This window comes from Dendrobates tinctorius, unplaced genomic scaffold (assembly GCF_039654945.1).
Source record: "Dendrobates tinctorius isolate UK_male_01 unplaced genomic scaffold, ASM3965494v1 ptg000055l, whole genome shotgun sequence".
Classification (NCBI taxonomy): Eukaryota; Metazoa; Chordata; class Amphibia; order Anura; family Dendrobatidae; genus Dendrobates; species Dendrobates tinctorius.
The window spans coordinates 2,427,101-2,447,106 of NW_027361723.1; the positions used below are offsets into that span (position 1 = coordinate 2,427,101).

Below are 20,006 nucleotides of genomic sequence, written 5' to 3' on the forward strand. Positions count from 1 at the left end.
ATTAATGTGTGGGCAAGAATGCTTTAACCCCTTCTCGCTGACAAAACGTATACTTGCATCCTAGGTATGATGATCATGCCTTTTGTCTGTTTAGAACACCCCTGGGAGGTGATGGGAAGACACAATGTGTAGTTCTTGCCATTTAAAATTCCTTTATGCATCACTCATCATAGTGACCTATTGTCATTCAATCTGATTCTGGGGGGAAAAAAAAACTTAAAGGGAGTCTGAACACAAAATGACTGAAAGTACAGGTGCTCACTGCACCCTTGGTGAAGCCAGTCAAGGGCACCTTCTGTCTGCTTTCTGTCTAGCTCTGCCAAGGGTGCACTGAGGACATATTTGGCAAGAGCAGTCATTTTGTGCCAACAGATTCTGTGGCGCCCCTGAGGCTCAGTCGCCACAGAGGTACTGCACCTTCTCCTAAGGTGTGGTGCCCCTCCATCCAGGTAAGTTGGAGGCTCCTGACCACGCTCCAACACTCGCACCCCACACAATAGAGTAGTTCAGCAAAACCACATTGCGGCTCCTTGCTTAGAGAGAAGCAGAGCACCTTTGGTGGTTCCCTGCTTGGAACACTAGACGTGCTGGGTGGTGGGTGGAGTTGAGAATACATAAAAGAGCGGGAAGGTTTTAGGATTGGAGTTCAGTCAGTCAGTCGGAGAGTCTGAGAGAGGAAGCCACTCTGAGAGGAGTGGGATCCCTGGAAAAGGGATGGAGGAAGGAGTGCTGCAGCTGCCTCAGTGATCTGAGGCAGCTGGCACAGGAAAGGAAAGAAGGAGAAAAGACATTGAACTGAAGCCTGAGCTTCCATAGGAGGGAAAGACAAGTACGGAACGTAGGAGTGAAAGGGAACACAGAGGACGTGGGTTAGAGGAAGAACTCTGCCTAGAAGTTCTAAGCGCAAGGCTGGGGCCCGGTCCCCGAGGTTGTATGGACACTAATGGTTCTGCAGCAGACACCGGTGGAGTAGTGGGCTGTAAATGCACTACTCCCATTTAAGACTTGAGGGCACAACAGCAACATGGATAGAGAGCCGGGACTCAGGAGTAGAGAGTCCCCGAAGCAGGCTACAGCTGTCTGCAGTACAAGTAGAGTTCTTGGGAACATCTGTCAGGAGGAACTCCAGTGTAACTCAGTACTAGGAGATCTTCACACTTAAAGGTGCTATAGAGGAGACGTTCAGAAAAGGCACATAAGTTGGCGGAGCGTGGAAGAGAGCATTCCATCTTGCCTGGAGGTTGACTGAGTCCCTGACCCAGAGGACATGGCACGGAGGCGGGCACTACAGACTGTGAGTAAAGCTTTGGAACTACATTCCCTGATGTCCTCCATTCCTTCCTGCGTCCGTCCGCCTGGCATTGTTACATCTCCTGCGCCAAACACTGCACCATCTAAGTGTTTCCACATCTACACTGCCCTGGGACACCAGCCCTGCCTGTGGAAGGCTATACCATCCTTGCTGCACCACACCATCTGTCTGCAGCGTCGACTTACACCTCCCTTGCCGAACACCACAGGTGGCGTCACAAACTATTCATCTAACTACATTCCACCATTCACATCTTCCTATTACTTGGGTGCCCAGGGCCACGGTCCGGGTCACCACTGCTGTGACACATCCCGCTGACACCGGCCCGGTACCGAGTACCCCACGGCCCTGGGAGGGCAACCCAACTTGGCGCTGTGAACAGGATGACAAGATCCGATGCCATCGGGTTCTGTGTGCCTAAGATTTGTTGGACTTGAAACTTTTGAGAATGTGCAGAAGACCCAATTTAATAGACTGTAAAATGAACATTAAAAATGGCCGTTGGCGTGGAGAAGAAGGGCGTGACGAGATGGGAGGTCCAAGGAAAAGACCGTGAACAGTCTTGGGCCTCCCCTGCCTGAATTACTGTGTGACAGCAACATGGCCCACCCCCCGAGGGGTTCGTATACTGGCTTGGTATGGAGGTGCTGGAAGAAGACGCCGCCCGAAGAAGGAGGGGAAGAAGCCAGTGGCGGGAAAGGGGCCGAGAGAGGAGGGAGAAGAAGGCCAGAACGCCATCTCGGAGAGAGATGGGAGGAGGCCTGCGGAGCACAAGGAGGTTATGCTGAATCTCCCTGGCGCCATGGCTGAACGCTCCAACCCAGTATCTGAGATGAACCGCCAGCAGCTGGAGGACGAAATTGCCCAGCTGATGCGCCACCTGCAACTGAGGCAGGAAGCGCTATGGATATTGAATCTGCAGCACGCCCAGGAGGGGCCTACACCTGCGGTACCCGCGACACCGGTACCCGCCGCTGCTGCACCGGACCTCTTCCAGGCAGACCCTGTGGAGCCTGAAACCGCTGCCATGCCACCGGCAGCGCACCTTGTTCCCTCCCTTCCGCTACTACCGGCGGAGTTGTACACAGCACAGGGAGCTGAAACAGAGGAAGAGAGGCCCCCGTCCGGACCTGACGCGGCTGCGCAGGTCCCTACAGAGACCCCCTTCGGACCCGGAGCCGTCGTTAGCTGTACCACCGTCCCCGGTGTCCCACCGGGCAGCGCCCACTGCTACTACGCCTGCACCGGAGCAGAGACCGCACCGCCGGGAGGCACCAGGTATACACCCTGGCCCTCCTAATGGGTTGCCCCCCGAATTCACATGGTCAGAGGCTGGCTTGCGGGAGCTCGAAATGGGGCAGTTGGAAGAGTCAGCTGGGGGCACTAGACTGTCGGAAATGGGGAAGTGGTAGAGGTCCTTACTGAGAAGGGTACGGCTGGAACAGGCGTGCACGATTCGGCATCTTCGGGGATTGGAGGAGTCTAGGTCGCTTTGGGATAGTGACCTCGGGATCCCTTGGCTGCCGAATCCCCATGTTGTCGCCTATCAGCGCCAACAAGCTGCAGCATCCCTCGGTGCTAGGCCACGCACCAGAGCACTGGGACTAACCAGCCACAGGATGAAGACCCCCAAAGTATTACATCTGGTAGCGGTTCCCAGTCATCAGCTTCCAGAACCCCAGGAGGGGACCAGCACTTGTAACCTACAACATAACTCTCGTTACCCAGGAGGGTATTTGCACAGTTGTGCTTTGTTTTTCCATTATGTTTTAGTTTTGCTTTTCCAGTGTTGCCCTGTTTTGTTGGCAGCCTTTCCATTGAACTAAGGAGATCATGAACGCTGAATGGTCCAGAACTGCAGTTGTAAATAGTTGCGCCTCTTTAGGTGCCCTCTCTTGGTTTTACATAGGACACTTTGCGAAGATAGCGTCTACCTCATTTGGAGCATGACTCCAATCAAAGGACACTGCAAGAGATCCCGACTCGGAGCGGTGTCCAGCATTTACAAGAATTATTGAAAAGTTTTAATGTGAAGTATTTGATAATGATGTGTCTTATGAGAGTAAATGGCTTTTATATATAGAATGTTTAAAGAGATAAGAGATTTGGATGGAGAATAATAAAGAATTGAAAATGTAGATGATGAACCAGGCACCACGGTTGTCACTCAGAGTTAAGAGAAAAGAAATGTGTTGATGAAGAACACTGAGGTGGTAGTGAGTAGCAGACAATAGCACTGTGAATTATGTATTGTATTGAAAATTGCACTTTTGACTTAAGATTTTTGATAGTTAATTAAGAATTGTTTGCAATGTTCAAGAATGAGTGCCTCTCACATTGGGAAGTTTAGTATAAGAAAGGTTTATTCAGCATTGCAAAAATTTGTATGTTCCTGTGTTGTCAACTTTGTTTACCTTGCAGCCCGCGGACGTGCTGTGTTTAACGGGGGGTATGAGGCACCCCTGAGGCTCAGTCGCCACAGAGGTACTGCACCTTCTCCCAAGGTGTGGTGCGCCACCATCCAGGCAAGTTGGGGGCTCCTGACCACGCTCCAACACTCGCACCCCACACAATACAGTAGTTCAGCAAAACCACATTGCGGCTCCTTGCTTAGAGAGAAGCAGAGCACCTTTGGTGGTTCCCTGCTTGGAACACTAGACGTGCTGGGAGGTGGGTGGAGTTGCGAATACACATAAAAGAGCGGGAAGGTTTTAGGATTGGAGTTCAGTCAGTCAGTCGGAGAGTCTGAGAGAGGAAGCCACTCGGAGAGGAGTGGGGATCCCTGGAAGAGGGATGGAGGAAGGAGTGCTGCAGCTGCTTCAGTGATCTGAGCCAGCTGGCATGGGAAAGGAAAGAAGGAGAAAGACATTGAATGAAGCCTGAGCTTCCATAGGAGGGAAAGACAAGTACGGAACATAGGAGTGAAAGGGAACACAGAGGACGTGGGTTAGAGGAAGAACTCTGCCTAGAAGTTCTATGCGCAAGGCCAGGGCCCGGTCTCCGAGGTTGTATGGACACTAATGGTTCTGCAGCAGACACCGGTGGAGTAGTGGGCTGTAAATGCACTACTCCCATCTAAGACTTGAGGGCACAACAGCAACATGGATAGAGAGGCGGGACTCAGGAGTAGAGAGTCCCCGAAGCAGGCTACAGCTGTCTGCCGTACAAGTAGAGTTCTTGGGAACATCTGTCAGGAGGAACTCCAGTGTAACTCAGTACTAGGAGATCACCACACTTAAAGGCGCTATAGAGGAGACGTTCAGAAAAGGCACATAAGTTGGTGGAGCGTGGAAGAGAGCATTCCATCTTGCCTGGAGGTTGACTGAGTCCCTGACCCGTAGGACACGGCACAGAGGCGGGCACTACAGACTGTGAGTAAAGCTTTGGAACTACATGCCCTGGTGTCCTCCATTCCTTCCTGCGTCCGTCCGACTGGCACTGTTACATCCCCTGCGCCAAACACTGCACCAGCTAAGTGTTTCCACATCTACACGGCCCTGGGACAACAGCCCTGCCTGTGGAGGGCTATAACATCATTGCTGCACCACACCATCTGTCCCGGAGGATCTGTCTGCAGCGTCGGCTTACACCTCCCTTGCCGAACACCGCAGGTGGCGTCACGAACTATTCATCTAACTACATTCCACCCTTCACATCTTCCTATTACTTGGGCGCCCAGGGCCACGGTCCGGGTCACCGCTGCTGTGACACATCCCGCTGACAGCAGCCCGGTACCGAGTACCCCACGGCCCTGGGAGGGCGACCCAATTCCATAATCGCTGGTCTTATTGTAGACAGTTAAGGCTAGTTTCACATTTGCGCTTTATAACGCAGCGACGGCCTGCGCACGGCCGCCGCTAAGCTCCGCCCCCTCCCGGCTCCCTGCCCGCCCCATCCGGTCATTGCCGCCTACTAGCGCACATGGACGCTTGCGATCTGCGCACCCTATCTTTAGCATAGGGTGCGCAGATCGTGCGCTGGCCGTGCGCTAGCAGGATTTTGCCGTGCGCTGCCCACTTTTGAAGGTGCGCCGAACGCAGCATGTTGTGTCATTGCCTTCTTCCTGCAACCCCTTCAGCACTGCTACATCTCTGTGCCTGACACTGCACCCTCTCCCTCAACACCTATTCCCACTGCCCTGGGACTACAGCTCTACCTGTGGGGAGCTCTTAAATCTTGCTGCCTTATACCATCTGTCCCAGAGGATCTGCCTGAAGCGTCGGCTTAACCTCTTCATTGCCGAGCACCACAGGTGGCGTCACGTATCATCCACCTATAAACTTTATTCAGCTACGTTTCACCCCTTTTGCATGGACGCCCAGGGCCACCGCCACCATGACACATCCCTCGGAGACACCGGCCCGGTACCGAGTAACCCCACTGCCCTAGCGGGTGATCCATTTTGGCGTCACGAACAGGATTTACGAAGCCCGGTGCCACAGGGTCCTGTGTGCCAGAGACTTATTGTGCAATTGCCGCCATTACCCCGCCATTTGGCTCGCGCGGGAAGCCAAGGTGGTGTGCCGTCGTGGGCGGAGCCTGCAAGAGAGCATGAAAAGTGAGGTGCTGCGTGGGAAGAGACCAGCGGGCGGGAAGTGAGGAGCAGAGGCCCGTAGTCCCGGCGTCCCCCCGATCATCCAGCCTGCAGAGCGGCAACCGGTAAGCCAGCGCAGCACAGGGCCTGGCCAACGTTTACTGGGGGGGGGGGGGGGGAGAGAAGATGCAGCGGTGAACACCACCGCACCCCCCACAGCGCCGCAAGATGGAGGGGCAAGCGCAGTTGCGGCTCCAATGGCACCGCAGAATCCAGCGGCCAGCGCCGCCTCCAGAGCGCAGCAAGGACAAGCGCCCATCACAGCAGTCCCCATAATGCCGCTGTCCATGCCCAACATACCGGAAGCAGCCTGGTTACCGCAGTACTCAGGGGAGTCACATACCCTGAGTGAATTCAAAGAGAGACTGTGCAGTTTGAGGTGTATCCCCTGTCTGAAAGCCAAAAAGTGAGCATCCTTATTGGGCAGCTAACTGGTGAAGTAAAGTCCTGGCAGGACACTGATAAAGAGACTTAGGCTACTTTCACACATCAGGTTTTCGGCGTCAGGCCGGATCCGGCAAATGTTTCGTAAAACCGGATGTGACGGATCCGGTTTTCTGCCGGATCCGTCTTTTTCTTGACAGACAAAACCGGATCCGTCTCATCCGTTTTTCGACGGATTACGCCGGATCCGGTTTTTAAAATTGACCCTTGTTGCCTTCCGAACGGGATTGGCTACTGGAAAACTATATATAGCGTGTTCCTACAGCCCTTCTTTGACAGGTTGTAGAGGAGAAAGTGCAGGTTGGAGAGAAGAGCAAGTTACTGGCGAAGATGGATGTTGTGATTGGAAATATTTTGAAGAATTTGGCGGATTTTATAGCGGAGGCGAATCGTTTGAGGGTGATTGTTCTGGAGAAGGAGAGAGCGAGACAGCAGCGCATCAGGCATCGTAGACGACGTTTGTGGATCCACCCCATCACAGCCAAGAGAATGACGCGTGGGGTCTATTCTACACTCTGCATGGACCTTCGACGAAACCCGGATAAATTTTTTGGATATGTTAGGATGAAAATGGAGAATTTTGATTACTTGGTGGAGCGCATTGCACACCTCATAAGAAAAGCGGACACCTATTGCCGCTTCTCTGTTTCACCCGCAGAGCGTCTGATGGTGACTTTAAGGTAAGACACATTTATTGGATATGCTCGCATCAGAGCACACTTTCACTGCAATCTTGTTGGTGGTAGTTTGTATCTCCAAGTGTTATAGGTCAGTTTTGGTATGTAATGCTGTGATTTAAAACTAATTTATTGTTTTTTAATTCCCCACAGATTTCTTGCAACTGGAGAATCCCTTTCGTCACTGCATTTCCAGTACAGACTCGGGATTTCCACCATATCTGGAATTGTGAAGTACACATGCCGTGCACTGTGGGACTCCTTAGCTGAAGAGTTTTTACCAGAGCCCACAACAGAGAGGTGGATTGAAATTGCTGACAAGTTTCAACAGATATGTCAGTTTCCAAACTGCTTGGGCGCTGTGGACGGGAAACATATCCGCATTGTAAAGCCAGCTGGATCGGGATCGGAATATTTCAATTACAAGAAATATTTTTCAATTGTCCTCATGGCCATCGCTGACGCGGAATACAAATTTATTGCGGTTGATATTGGGGCCTATGGCCGCTCCAATGACTCTCAAGTTTTCAAACTGTCTGCCATGGGGCGTAAACTGTATGGAAACACCTTCCAGTTCCCACCACCTAGACCGCTGCCGCAAACATCTGGTCCACCTATGCCATTTGTCTGTGTAGGGGATGAAGCCTTCCAGCTGTCAGAACACCTTTTGAAACCGTACTCTAGCAGAGGATTGACAAGACCAAAACGCATTTTTAATTACCGCCTCACAAGAGCAAGAAGAATGGTTGAATGTACCTTTGGTATTCTGACAGCCAAATGGCGGGTCCTATTGACTGCGATCAACCTCAAGACAGAAACTGTGGACGAGGTGATCAAAGCGTGCGTGGTACTCCACAATTTTGTTATCTGCAAGGAACCCATTTCCATTGAGGACACCTCTGAAGAAACCACCTTGCAAGATTACCATGACATTACCACTAGAAGTTCTGTGACGGTTTCAGTAATGAGGGACAATTTTGCACTATACTTTATGTCACCTCAAGGCAGAGTACACTGGCAGGATGACAGAGTGTGAAAGATTTGTGCCCTAACCAAACTTGTGTACCTTCTGGACCAACAGTATATACCTTTGCCAACCAAAGTTGGCTATCTTGTCATGGTCTCTATTTTTAGCTTTAGGCCACAGGTGTGTACCTGGTTGTGTTTTATGCAAAGTATTTCACCTTTTAACAAAAGTTGTGTACATGGTTAGGAAATCACCAACAATAAACACAACTTTTTAGGTGAAATACTTTGCTTCAAACACAACCAGGAACACAACTGTGGCAAAAAGCTAAAATTTACCCACAGTTATATACCTAGTTTTGAATACCATTTCACCTTTTAAATACCCTGTATTTAACCTTTTTCGCCGCAGAAAGAAATGACAGACAACCAGTGTAAAATAATTTAACTTTTATTGAAAAATGTTTTTTTTAGTAAACTTTTTTAAAATTTTAATAAACTTGTTTAATAAAGCTTTGAAACCATAAAACTGGTCATTTTTATTTAAATACACACATTATAAATCTGAGTAGTGTGTGGTGGAAATACTGCTGGAGGGGCTGCGGGACACTTCGACACTGGGAGTGTGGAGAGAGGACTGGGATCGTGGTGGGGAAGGAACAGTTAGAGGTGAAGGTGTGGAAAAAAAACTACAGAATGGGTGGACATGTGGGAAGCAGAAGAGGTGGTGGGTGGTGGAGTGGAGGGTTGGGCAGGGACTGTAGGAGCAGATGATGTTGATGGCAAGTTGTATGGGGAAGGAGTTTGGTACGGGGCAGGTTGCTGGAAGTGGGGAGATGTCTGGTACGGGGCAGGTTGCTGGAAGTGGGGAGGTTGCTGGAAGTGGGGAGGTTGCTGGAAGTGGGGAGGTGGATGGTGCTGGGGAGGTGGATGGTGCTGGGGAGGTGGATGGTGCTGGGGAGGTGGATGGTGCTGGGGAGGTGGATGGTGCTGGGGAGGTGGATGGTATGTAATAGGAGGGGGAGGATGGAAAGTGGCTGGAGGGGGTGTAGATGTAAATAGGAGGGGGAGGATGGAAAGTGGCTGGAGGGGGTGTAGATGTAATAGGAGGGGGAGGATGGAAAGTGGCTGGAGGGGGTGCAGGTGGAGGAACTACTGTGGTGGGAGGAGGAGGTTGGGAGGTAACTTGCTGGAGAGCAGCGTGGCATGAATGCATTACATGCATCTGCTGGGCAGGAGAGAGCGTTTCCATGCGCTCCACAACAGACCTGAAAAAGGTGTGGCTTGGCGAAGATCTTGCTTCTGAATGCATGGTTTGCAGAAGTGTCTTCACCTCCAGAATGCTGGAGTTGATCTGCTGATAGCCTGCGGAGATTTGCTCTGACAAGACTTTTAGACAGTTCTGGAAAGATGCATTCAGATGCAAGAACTCTGGCGCATAAGTCTTTTCCTGACCCCTCTGCCGCTGCCGCCCAGTACCCGCAGGTGTACTAGAGGTGGCAGGGGCAGAAGGGTGGGGTAAAGGGAAAGCGATCTCCTCACCAGCAGCTTCATGTAATGTAGGCGGCCACGATGCTCCTGTGTTGGTGGATGGGACAGATGGGTCGAATGTGTGGGAAGGCTGGGAAGGTGCAGATGTACCGGGGCGGTCGAAGTGTCCCTCGGTGCCGGTCTCCTCAGGGATCGCCTCAGAAGGGTCCAATCGTGCAGGCTCCCGAGTGCTGCTCACCGTGCTGTGGAATAAAGAGAAAAAAAAACAATTAAAATACTGACATGGTATGGCCCTGGCTGAAAAAAAAATTTTACATCTAACATTTTTTTTCACATGTGGTGTGTAATATTTACCTTCTAGTGACCATTGTTTCCCGGAGGAACGACAGGGCTTCTGCGTACTTGTACTTGCTCCTGCGTCCTCCAGATCCACTCGGGGCCCGCATCTCTTTATTGAACTCCTTCTTGAAACGATCCCTCACAGACCGCCACCGATTCACAATTCTGTTCCCTGAAACGAGAAAGGAGTGGTTAGTATACAACATCAGTGTTTCCCAAACTCCAGTCCTCATGGTCCCCAGGGGTCATGTTTTCAGGATTTCCATAGTAAATAGAAATCATGAACACATGATCCGTGGGGACCACGAGGACTGGAGTTTGGGAAACACTGGTTTACATCAAGCAACCGGTACTGTATATACTTACGCTCTTTAATCTGGGCCCGAACATCGAGGTCCTCCCAGCGGCCCACAAGGAGCGAACAGATTTCCTCCCAGAGTCGTCGGGTAACGATAAGGTCAGCATGGCGGCGGTCAGCCATATTCCAGAGCGGCTCCCTTTCTCTGACGAGATCGATGAGGTGGTCCACATCGAGTCCTCCATCCTCACCGTCAGAGTCGGGAGCACGCTGTGAAGGCTGTTAAAGAAAAAGACAAAAATAACATAATTAGCCTCCACAAAAGAAATGAAATAAAAAGTGCAAAAAAACAAAGCAAAAATATTTATACTTACACGCTGGTGACCGCCGCGTTGCTGTCGCCGACGACCCTGGGAGGCACTGCGAGGACCTCTTGGCCGAGCACCAGATTAGGAAGACTAGAGAAGAAAACAAAAAATGTTATGTCTTTGGATGTAGGCATTTGTTTGCTGTGTGTGGTCTGCAGAACATTGTTTTCTATGTGTTGTGTGTAGTGTGATGTTGTGTTTCTGCGTTTGATGCAAAAAACTTACCAATTGTGAGCCCACTCCAGGTGTCTGTCCACCCCTTCCTTCTTCTTCTGGGAGCTCCTCTTCAGCTTGTGAATCCTGTTTTGAAATAAAAGGCAATGAATAGACATATATTACAGAGATGATGGATTTTGGAAATAAAAACTTACCGTCAAACGCTGACGATGCGAGGGAGGGCTCCCAGAAGATGATGTGCTGTCTTCCTCATGGCCAGACTCCATGCCTGTGGGTGGTGTTTCTGCTGCTGCCATTGCTGCTGCTGCTGCTGCTGCATCTATTGGGCGGCTGTTGAATAAAGAGAAACAAAGGGCCAATGAATATCTTGATATTCAATAGCCCTAGTTTGGAGGAATGGGGGATTTGATAATTACCGACTCTCATCTGCTGCTGGCCTCCCCTCCTCAGCATGTTCCATTTGCTGCTCCATTTGGGGTGGTGGTGGTGCTGATGGTGCTGCAGTGGTCTCCTGCCTTCTCCTGCTGCGCTTGGTTGCTTTCTTGGGTGGCATGTTGGGTGTGGCTGTGGGTCCCACTGTCTTGCTTTTATATATGTCTTGTGGGCAGAGCTACTGAGCATGCTCAGACCAAAAAAACCGGATCCGGCCACCGGATCCGGCTTTTGCCGGATCCGGCGCATTGCGGCGCTCATAGGCTTTCATTGTGTGAAAAAGCCGGACGCGCCGGATCCGGCGTGTCCGGCTTTTACGCCGGAGACAAAAAAACGTTACAGTAGCCGTTTTTTCCAGACGCCGGATCACGACACATTGCCGGATCCGGCGAAAACCGGATGAAACGCATGGCCATCCGGCGCGATCCGGCGCAAATGCAAGTCAATGGGGGGGAAAACCGGATCCGGCATTGCATTTCGCCGGATCCGGTTTCTGTCAAAAGCGCCGGATCGCGCCTGACGGCGAAAACCTGATGTGTGAAAGAGGCCTTAAAAAGATCCTGGCTAAGCTAAAAAGCACCGTTAAGGCTGTGTGCACACGCTGCGGATTTTGCTGCGGTTCCGCAGCGGTTTTGGCCACTGCGGAACCGCAGCAGTTTTTGCTGCGGTGTACAGTACCATGATTCCCTATGGGAATCAAAAACCGCAATGCAGACGGTGCGGAATTTTCCGCACGGATTATCTGCGGTTTTTAATCCGCAGAAAGAATTGACATGTCAATTCTTTCTGCGGATTCTGCTGCGGTTTGCCATCTCCTCCATTGAGGAGATGAAAAACCGAAGGGCAAAACCGCAGAGCAATCCGCAGGTAAAACCGCACCTAATCCGCAGCGTGTGCACACAGCCTAACACCGCACTGCAGCTGAAATAAAAATGAGATTCTTTGGGTGTAAGCAGAGAGCGCAGGACAGTATACGGGACTATGCTCTGAACCTGCAGGAGGCGCTGCGAGCCATAAAGCAGATGGATCCAGACAGTGTGAAAGATGGAGACAGACTGTTAAAGGAGCAATTTATTGAGGGACTCCTATCCAGTACCCACAGAGCACAGTTCCTGGAGATCTTGATTGCAGAGATCACTCTTCTCCAATGTAGGCACTGAGGCACAAGGGGTGCTTGATGTCCTCCGTCTCTGGGGTCCTAGGTATAGTCCAACTGGAGTATGGGGGGTTAACGTAGGAGCCAAAAAAGGGTCTGAGGCCGATGATATGCCCCTTTTGCTCCAAGTCCTTCTCGCTACTTTTGGCAGAGGTGTTCTCTCACCAGCATCAGGGGCTCTATATTAACACATGAATCACAGCCCCTAGTACGTGGCTCAGTCTCTCTAGACAGGTCTCAGCTCAGCTACTAAATGCAGCCTGTCTGCAGGGGAGCGTCTTGCCACTTGTCACAGCCTCTCTGGGAAGTCTCTAAACACAGCATACATCCCTTGCTCTGGACACAGACTTCACACGGGGATCAGGACGCATCTCCTCTGTCGCTGCAGACTTTAACTGTTCGTAGTCACGGGCTATGGTCTCTGCAGGTCTCAGTCTGTCCATGGGGTCAGGGCGCAGCTCCACTGTCTCCACAGTACACAGTCTCACGTACTAATGTTCTGCTGTCCCTATGCACGATACCCCGGATTTTCTCTGTGACCGGAAGCTCTGTCTCTTCTGCAGTCTCTATCAGCGTCCTTCCCCTTCAGCTCCCCTGGCTGCATTGAGAGAAAGCCCAGGCAGATTTCCCGCTCACTGCTCTCCTCTCCTGGCCCCCTGTGCTCAGCCCCTTCCGTATTCAATGGTTCTGTGCAAGGAGCAGAGGAGGCAGCCCTCCCCCAGCTGCTCTTGTACTTCACTTCCTTTCATTTGAACCAAATGTCAGCCGTCCAGCGCCCCCTAGGCGTCCAGCGATCACATACCACCAAGAAGCAGCATTTTTCCCTCTGAGCCCTGTGGAGGCTGACGCAGACTCTGGATAATGATCCATCTACAGAACTACGCCTTCAGGTCCAAGAGCTGACCAAAAATATGGCTGCACTTGCCAAAACTGTGCAGTCCATGCAGGTGTCCCCAAAGGAGAAGATCCAGCTGGCCTCCAGTACAGAGGATGTCCCGTGGCTACGGAAGAACAGGATAGCTATGACCAGGACGGACGTCTGATCTGCCGTCACTGCCGCAAGGCAGGCCACATCGCAATATTCTGTTATTTAAACGAGCAACCCCTGGGGCAGAGGGCCAACCCCCAGGAGTAGGACCACCAGGCCCAAAGGACTGGCGAGCCAAGTATGTTGGCGGGCGACCGGTCCTCCCAGTGGTGATTGACAGCATCCCCATGAACGCTTTGCTGGACACTGGCTCTCAGGTGACAACTATGTTATATATCCTTTACAAGCGGTATTGGGCTGACTCTGAACTTACTCGCGGCCCAAGTGATGAACTCACTGTAGTTGCCAGTAATGGTCAGTCTTTGCCGCAAGTAGGATGTAAAGAGATTACCATTAAAGTGGGGCGAGTTGAGTTAAAATCTCAAGGTCTGATAGTTGTAGACATTGATCGGCGAGAATGTAACCCAATGATGACCTTAGGTACTAATGTGATTGAAAATTGTCTTGCCAAGGTTATTGTTTTGTTGCAACCGGTGGCTGAGACTTCTGGTTCCAGTGAACAACGCGTCCTGCAGAAGGAGATCAGAGCCCTGATGCAAAGACAGCAGGCAGAACTCTCTGGCGGAGAAATTGGCAGCGTTAGAGTGAGTGATTCTTTCCCCATTGCGATACCCCTCAGATGTGAAATGCTGATTTGGTGTCGGGCAGCCATAGGCCTCAGAGGGAAAGATTACCAAGCATTGGAAGAGCCAGTGTACTCTGATAGCAGGCCCACTGTCCTGACAGCCAGAGGGGTAGTTGATGTCCGCCAAGGGAGAGTACCTGTACGCCTCTTGAACTGTGGGGAAGAGGAGGCCACAATACCTCGGTATGCCACAGTTGCTAAGCTGCTTACTGTCAGTAACAACGCATTGCAGGCAGCAGAGCCCTTGGTCTCATCCGACCAGGTGGAGGACAATGGCTCTGTAAAGCAGCTGGAGGAGTGGTGTCAGCAGCTGCAGGTGGGGACTGACTCTACACCTTCATACCAGAAACATGGGGTTTACAGGGTGACCCAGGAGTATGAGCGGGTATTCAGCAAACACCCTCTAGACTTTGGGAAGGCAAAAAGGGGTTCAACACCATATCCCCACTGGAGATAGGGGATAGGCCTGTATATCACCGCACACAGCCGCCTTCACCCTGCTGCAGTTGGCAGTTGGGGCCTGTTCCTCGTCATCAGAGACACTGCACACAGCCTCAGGCTGTGCGCGCAGCCAGTAAACCACCACTCTTAAAGACTGCGACACAACCCTGCTTGAGTACAAGAGTCCCATTGAACTCGCTAACAAGCGCAACCCCGCTGTTACTACAGGGGGTTACTTCATCGCAAGACTCCATCAGGGCCTGTTGTGCCCCAACTCCTCCTGGGCGCTGGAACGCCCGAAGACTACTCCAAATCTTCAGAGGCTGGGCCCAGCAGCTGCATCGCCAAAGCAGCTTCATCCACAACGCAGCTCCAACAGAGACGCCGAGGGACGTCAGGACGGATAAGTGACATTATAAAGTACAAGGACCCGTAGATGGCCATACCGCGGCCCCATAGGCACCGGCCTTGGCCGGGTTAGTCGTGTTCTTTTCAAATAGTGTTTGGTTGTACCGAGTCCCTGCGAGGACAACTGTTATCCCTTTTTGGTAGCTTAGTATAGCCCTAGCGGCTTCAATTTATAAAAGTTTACTTTCCAAAGTTCAACCAGTCTCGCGTCTCGTCACTGCATCCTGCGAACTTGCTGTTATCTACACTGGGGTCACCAGAGCCTCCATCAGAGGAGGACAGTTCCCATTCACTGACACCAAGCGCAGATCTTAGAGACAACAATGAAACGTTGGTCTGAAGTTCCGATCTCTTTATTTCTGAGTTGTGCTGGTGTCTCACGTCTGCGGTTACAGGACTGAGCTCTTCAGGATTGTCAGGAGGGATCCCAGCGCCAGGATGATGGCGGCAGAGCTGGCCTTGACGCTGGCGCCGCCGCTGACGTTACACAGGTCGGTGGAGCAGCAGGAGACACTGGTGGAGAATCCTGTGATCGGAGAGCAGAAGGACGCACACGCCTTCGTATAGGTGGTCGTATAGTTCCCGGCTACAAGGGGAAAACCAACATGTGATCATCCGATCTTCCCTGGTAATGGCACTCATTCGACAATGGGGCGGAGCTACGACCTGTCAGTCATCACCGGGGATTATATACAGTCACTCCAAAGCGGAGCCCGGCTGTAGCTGAACAAGGGACTACAACCCCCATAATCAGAAACCATGAGGAGCGCTCACCGATTTTGAATATCTCCACTGTAGTCTTACAAAACAATTCACCGTCCCTGCAGATCTCCGGGTCCTGACACTGCGCGTTATCAAACTGCGACTTACAGGAGCAGCAAATGAGGGAGTCAGCTAGAGGGAAAAGACAGGACGCATTACATCACTGTATCTAATCCGATGTGATACTGACTGCTGAGTCGTGTATCTAATCCTCTCCTGTGTGATACTGACTGCTGAGCAGTGTATCTAATCCTCTCCTGTGTGATACACGGCTCAGAAGATAGTATCACACAGGAGAGGATTAGATACACGGCTCAGAAGATAGTATCTAATCCTCTCCTGTGTGATACTATGTTCTGAGCAGTGTATCTAATCCTCTCCTGTGTGTTACTGACTGCTGAGCCGTGTATCTAATCCTCTCCAGTGTGATACTGACTGCTGAGCCGTGTATCTAATCCTCTCCTGTGTGATACTATGTTCTGAGCCGTGTAGCTAATCCTATCCTGTGTGATACTGTCTGCTGAGCAGTGTATCTAATCCTCTCCAGTGTGATACTGACTGCTGAGCCGTGTATCTAATCCTCTCCTGTGTGATACTATGTTCTGAGCAGTGTATCTAATCCTCTCCTGTGTGTTACTGACTGCTGAGCCGTGTATCTAATCCTCTCCAGTGTGATACTATGTTCTGAGCCTTGTATCTCAGCATCCCCCCCATCATTGCGGTACCAGCAGTTCGGGGTCGGGCAGGAGCAGGGTCTTACCTGTGGCTGCGCAGAGGGCGATCACCAGGAGGAGGCTTGTGTGCGCTGCCATGGTGCTGTGTGATCGGGGGCCGCTCCTCTACATACACAGGGGGGCTTGTGAGGTTTTATGAACACGCCTTTTTCATCAGATGTTTCCCTCCGGCGTCTCTGCAAGAAGCAACGATGTACGGACTGTAGATGATCACGATATGCACAGTACCTGCCCTCAGAGGCAGGGCCGGCGTTAGGGGCAGGCAGACCAGGCAGCTGCCTAGGGCCCCCGCTCCCCCAGGGGCCCCCAGCTAGCAGCACATCACACAGCTGCTATAGGGCCCCTTGAAGCAGGGGGCCCGCTTTCCCCCAGTGCCGACTCCCCCCGCCGCCGCATTGAACTATACCGGCGACTGCCAGTACAGTTCAAAGCAATAATGGAGGAGAGAGCGTCAGCCAACGCTCCCTCTCCCATCATTCCCCGCTCTGCCTCTGACACAGCGGGTGCGCGATGACATCTTCGCACTCTCACTGTGTGCCGGCAGAGCAGAAGACAGGAGCAGCCAGCAGCGCGGGCACAAGGAGAAGGTGAGAATATTTTTTTGTTTTTTTTTAATATATCAGTATGAGTACTGGACTGTGGGGCCATTCTGGGGGGGAGCGACTATATGCTATGCTGGGCTATACTCTGTGCTGGGCTATATACTATGGTGGCATTGGTGGGCTTTATACCATGCTGGGCTGTATACTGTGCTGGGCTATATACTATTGTGGCATTGGTGGGCTATATACCATGCTGGGCTATAAACTATGCTGGGCTATATACCATGCTGGGCTATATACTGTGCTGGGCTATATACCATGCTGGGCTATATACCATGCTGGGCTGTATACCATGGTGGGCTGTATACCATGGTGGGCTATATACAATGCTGGGCTGTATACTGTGCTGGGCTATATACCGTGCTGGGCTATATACTGTGCTGGGCTATATACTATGCTGGGCTGTATACTATGCTGGGCTATATACTGTGCTGGGCTATATACTATGCTAGGCTGTATACTGTGCTGGGCTATATACTATGCTGGGCTATATACTATGCTGGGCTATATACTATGCTATATACTATGCTGGGCTATATACTATGCTGGGCTATATACTATGCTGGGCTATATACTATGCTGGGCTATATACTATGCTGGGCTATATACTATGCTGGGCTGTACGCTGGGCTGGGCTATATACCATGTGGTGCTGGGCTATATACCATGATGGGCTATATACCATGTGGTGCTGGGCTACATACCATGCTGGGCTATATACCATGGTGGGCTGTGCTATATACCATGTGGTACTGTGCTATATACCATGGTGGGCTGTTCTATATACCATGGTGGTGCTGTGCTTTATACTATGCAGCTGAGTTATATACCAAGGGGGTACATTTTACATTATATTCTATGGGGAGGTGGGCAGAATTTTATTCTATTTGGGGCTACATTATATTCTATGGGGGGCTGTATTATATTTATTATATTCTATGGGCGGTGATTGCATCATACTCTATGAGGGGGCTACATTATACTATATGAGGAGGCTACATTGTATTCTATGGGGGGCGGCATTATCTGTGGGGGCTAGATTATATTGTATGGGGGCTTTATTATATTCTATGGGGGCTGCATTATACTATATGAGAAGGGCTACATTATACTATATAAGGGGCTGCATTATACTCTATGAGGGGGTTGCCATATATTCTATGGAGGGGCTGCATTATATTCTATGGGGGGTTACATTATATTCTGTGGAATAGCTGCATTATACTCTGAGGGGTAGCTGCATTATACTATAAGAGGGGGGGCTGCATTATATTCTATGGGGATTACATTATATTGTATGGCAGGGCTGCATTATACTCTGTGGGGTGGCTGCATTATGCTCTATGTGGGCTGCATTATACTGTATGGAGGACTATGGGGAATACATTATATGATGAACTATGGTGTGCATTATACTATGGGAAGTGAATTTTATCTACATGGATGACTATGGCGGTGCATTATACTATATGGAGCACTATGAGGAGTGTATTATACTATATGGTGGACTGAGCAGTGTATTTTAATATATGGAGGACTATGGGGAGTGTATTATACTATATGGAGAACTAAGTGTATTTTAATGGAGGGCTATGAGGAGTGTATTATACTATATTGAGGACTATGGGGAGTGTATTATACTATATGGAGGACTGAGGAGTGTATTATACTATATGGAGGACTATGGAGTACATTATATTATATGGAGGACTATAGGGAGTGTATTATAAAATATGGAGGACTATGGGGAGTGAATTATGCAATATGGAGAACTGAGGAGTTTATTATACTATATGGAGGACTATGGGGCAGATTATATTATATGGAGGACTATGGGGTGTAAACTGTAGATGTGCTGCTGATAACATGATACTGTATGGTGATTTGTTAGTGATCCATTAGTGATTGTTCTGTCCCCATCATTCTTTCTCAGACGGTGGAAAGAGGCCGGGAAACAAGTGTTGAACGACTTCAATATTGTTGATCGCACTCGTTTAGCGGCCTGAACTCAGCGCATGTAAATACAACCGAAATGCTTCTGTGTGATGTCCAATATGTTAGCTTTTGGGGCCCCATTTTAATCTTTGCCTAGGGCCCCACTTTGCCTAAAACCGGCCCTGCTCAGAGGTGTATCTAGGCTCTCTGGCACCCGGGGCAAGAATTCGGTTCGGCGCCCCCCAGCACACAAGCGATTTGCACACTTCGGCCTCTTTCACACTTCAGTCTTTTTGTTTCAGTCACAATCCGTCGTTTTGTGACAAAAAAATGGATCCAGCAAATTTGCCCACTGGATCCTTTTTTTCCTCATAGACTTGTGTTAGCGATGGACTGTGACGGATGGCCGTATGTTTCATCTGTCGTTTGACGAATCCGTCATAAACTCTTTGTCCGTCGGCCGGAGACAACGGACAAAGTAACTTTTTTTGTGTATGTCGAAAGTCGGACAGTGACGGATCCAGCGTCGTCCGTCGTTGGCTATAATGGAAGCCTATGGGCGCAGGATCCGTCGCTGGATTCCGTTTTTTCAAACTGAGGGTGCCCGGAGCAATTTCTCTTGATTTAATTTAACCCCCACAGCCTTTCTGGCACATAAAAACGCTCTCTCTTTCAGAATTCTGTCCCTTTAAAATTCCGACTGCTGCTTCTACGGATCCGTCAAAAAAACAGATCTGGTGCACCAGTTTTTTTTACAATCTGCACAGGATCCGTTTTTTTTTTCAACGTTATGACGGCTTGTGACCGATTCTAAAAGACTGAAGTGTGAAAGAGGCCCAAGTCACGTACCGACGAGCTGCTCTTCCTAATGTTCTCAATGGTCAGTGAAAAACAGAGAAGCTCGGTGTCACAGGATCATAAGTACGAAAGTCACATATGAGTGAAGTGTCCATGTGATGACACGGGAACCTGCAGAGCTGAATCCTGACATTGCTGCTTCCGAATTCTCACAACTAATGCACTGCACACTTTCAGGATTCTCCCCTACTGGTGGCAAGAGTACACCGTCATGTCAGCACAAGTACTGTATGTGATTTATATACTTCTGGCCACATTCCGACTAGACGTGCCCGGCCTCACTCCATTCATTTTCATTGAGTGAGGCCACACACGTCTAGTCAGCATGTGACCGCCTGT

At 50.5% G+C, this 20,006-nt stretch overlaps 1 protein-coding gene across 2 annotated transcripts in view; it reads right to left on the minus strand.

Annotated features, from left to right (window-relative positions):
• Positions 1-15,113: 15,113 nt before the first annotated feature.
• LOC141091601 (lymphocyte antigen 6E-like) overlaps positions 15,114-20,006 on the minus strand; it is a 58,632-nt gene continuing 53,739 nt past the window's right edge. For both annotated transcript variants that reach the window (XM_073577286.1, XM_073577285.1), the window contains exons 2-4: positions 16,299-16,448; positions 15,551-15,670; positions 15,114-15,362 (exon numbers count right to left, since the gene is read on the minus strand). In XM_073577286.1, coding sequence (XP_073433387.1) covers positions 15,166-15,362; positions 15,551-15,670; positions 16,299-16,350 — 369 coding nt within the window. In that variant the 5' untranslated portion in view covers positions 16,351-16,448 and the 3' untranslated portion in view covers positions 15,114-15,165. The remainder of the gene's footprint in view (positions 15,363-15,550; positions 15,671-16,298; positions 16,449-20,006) is intronic.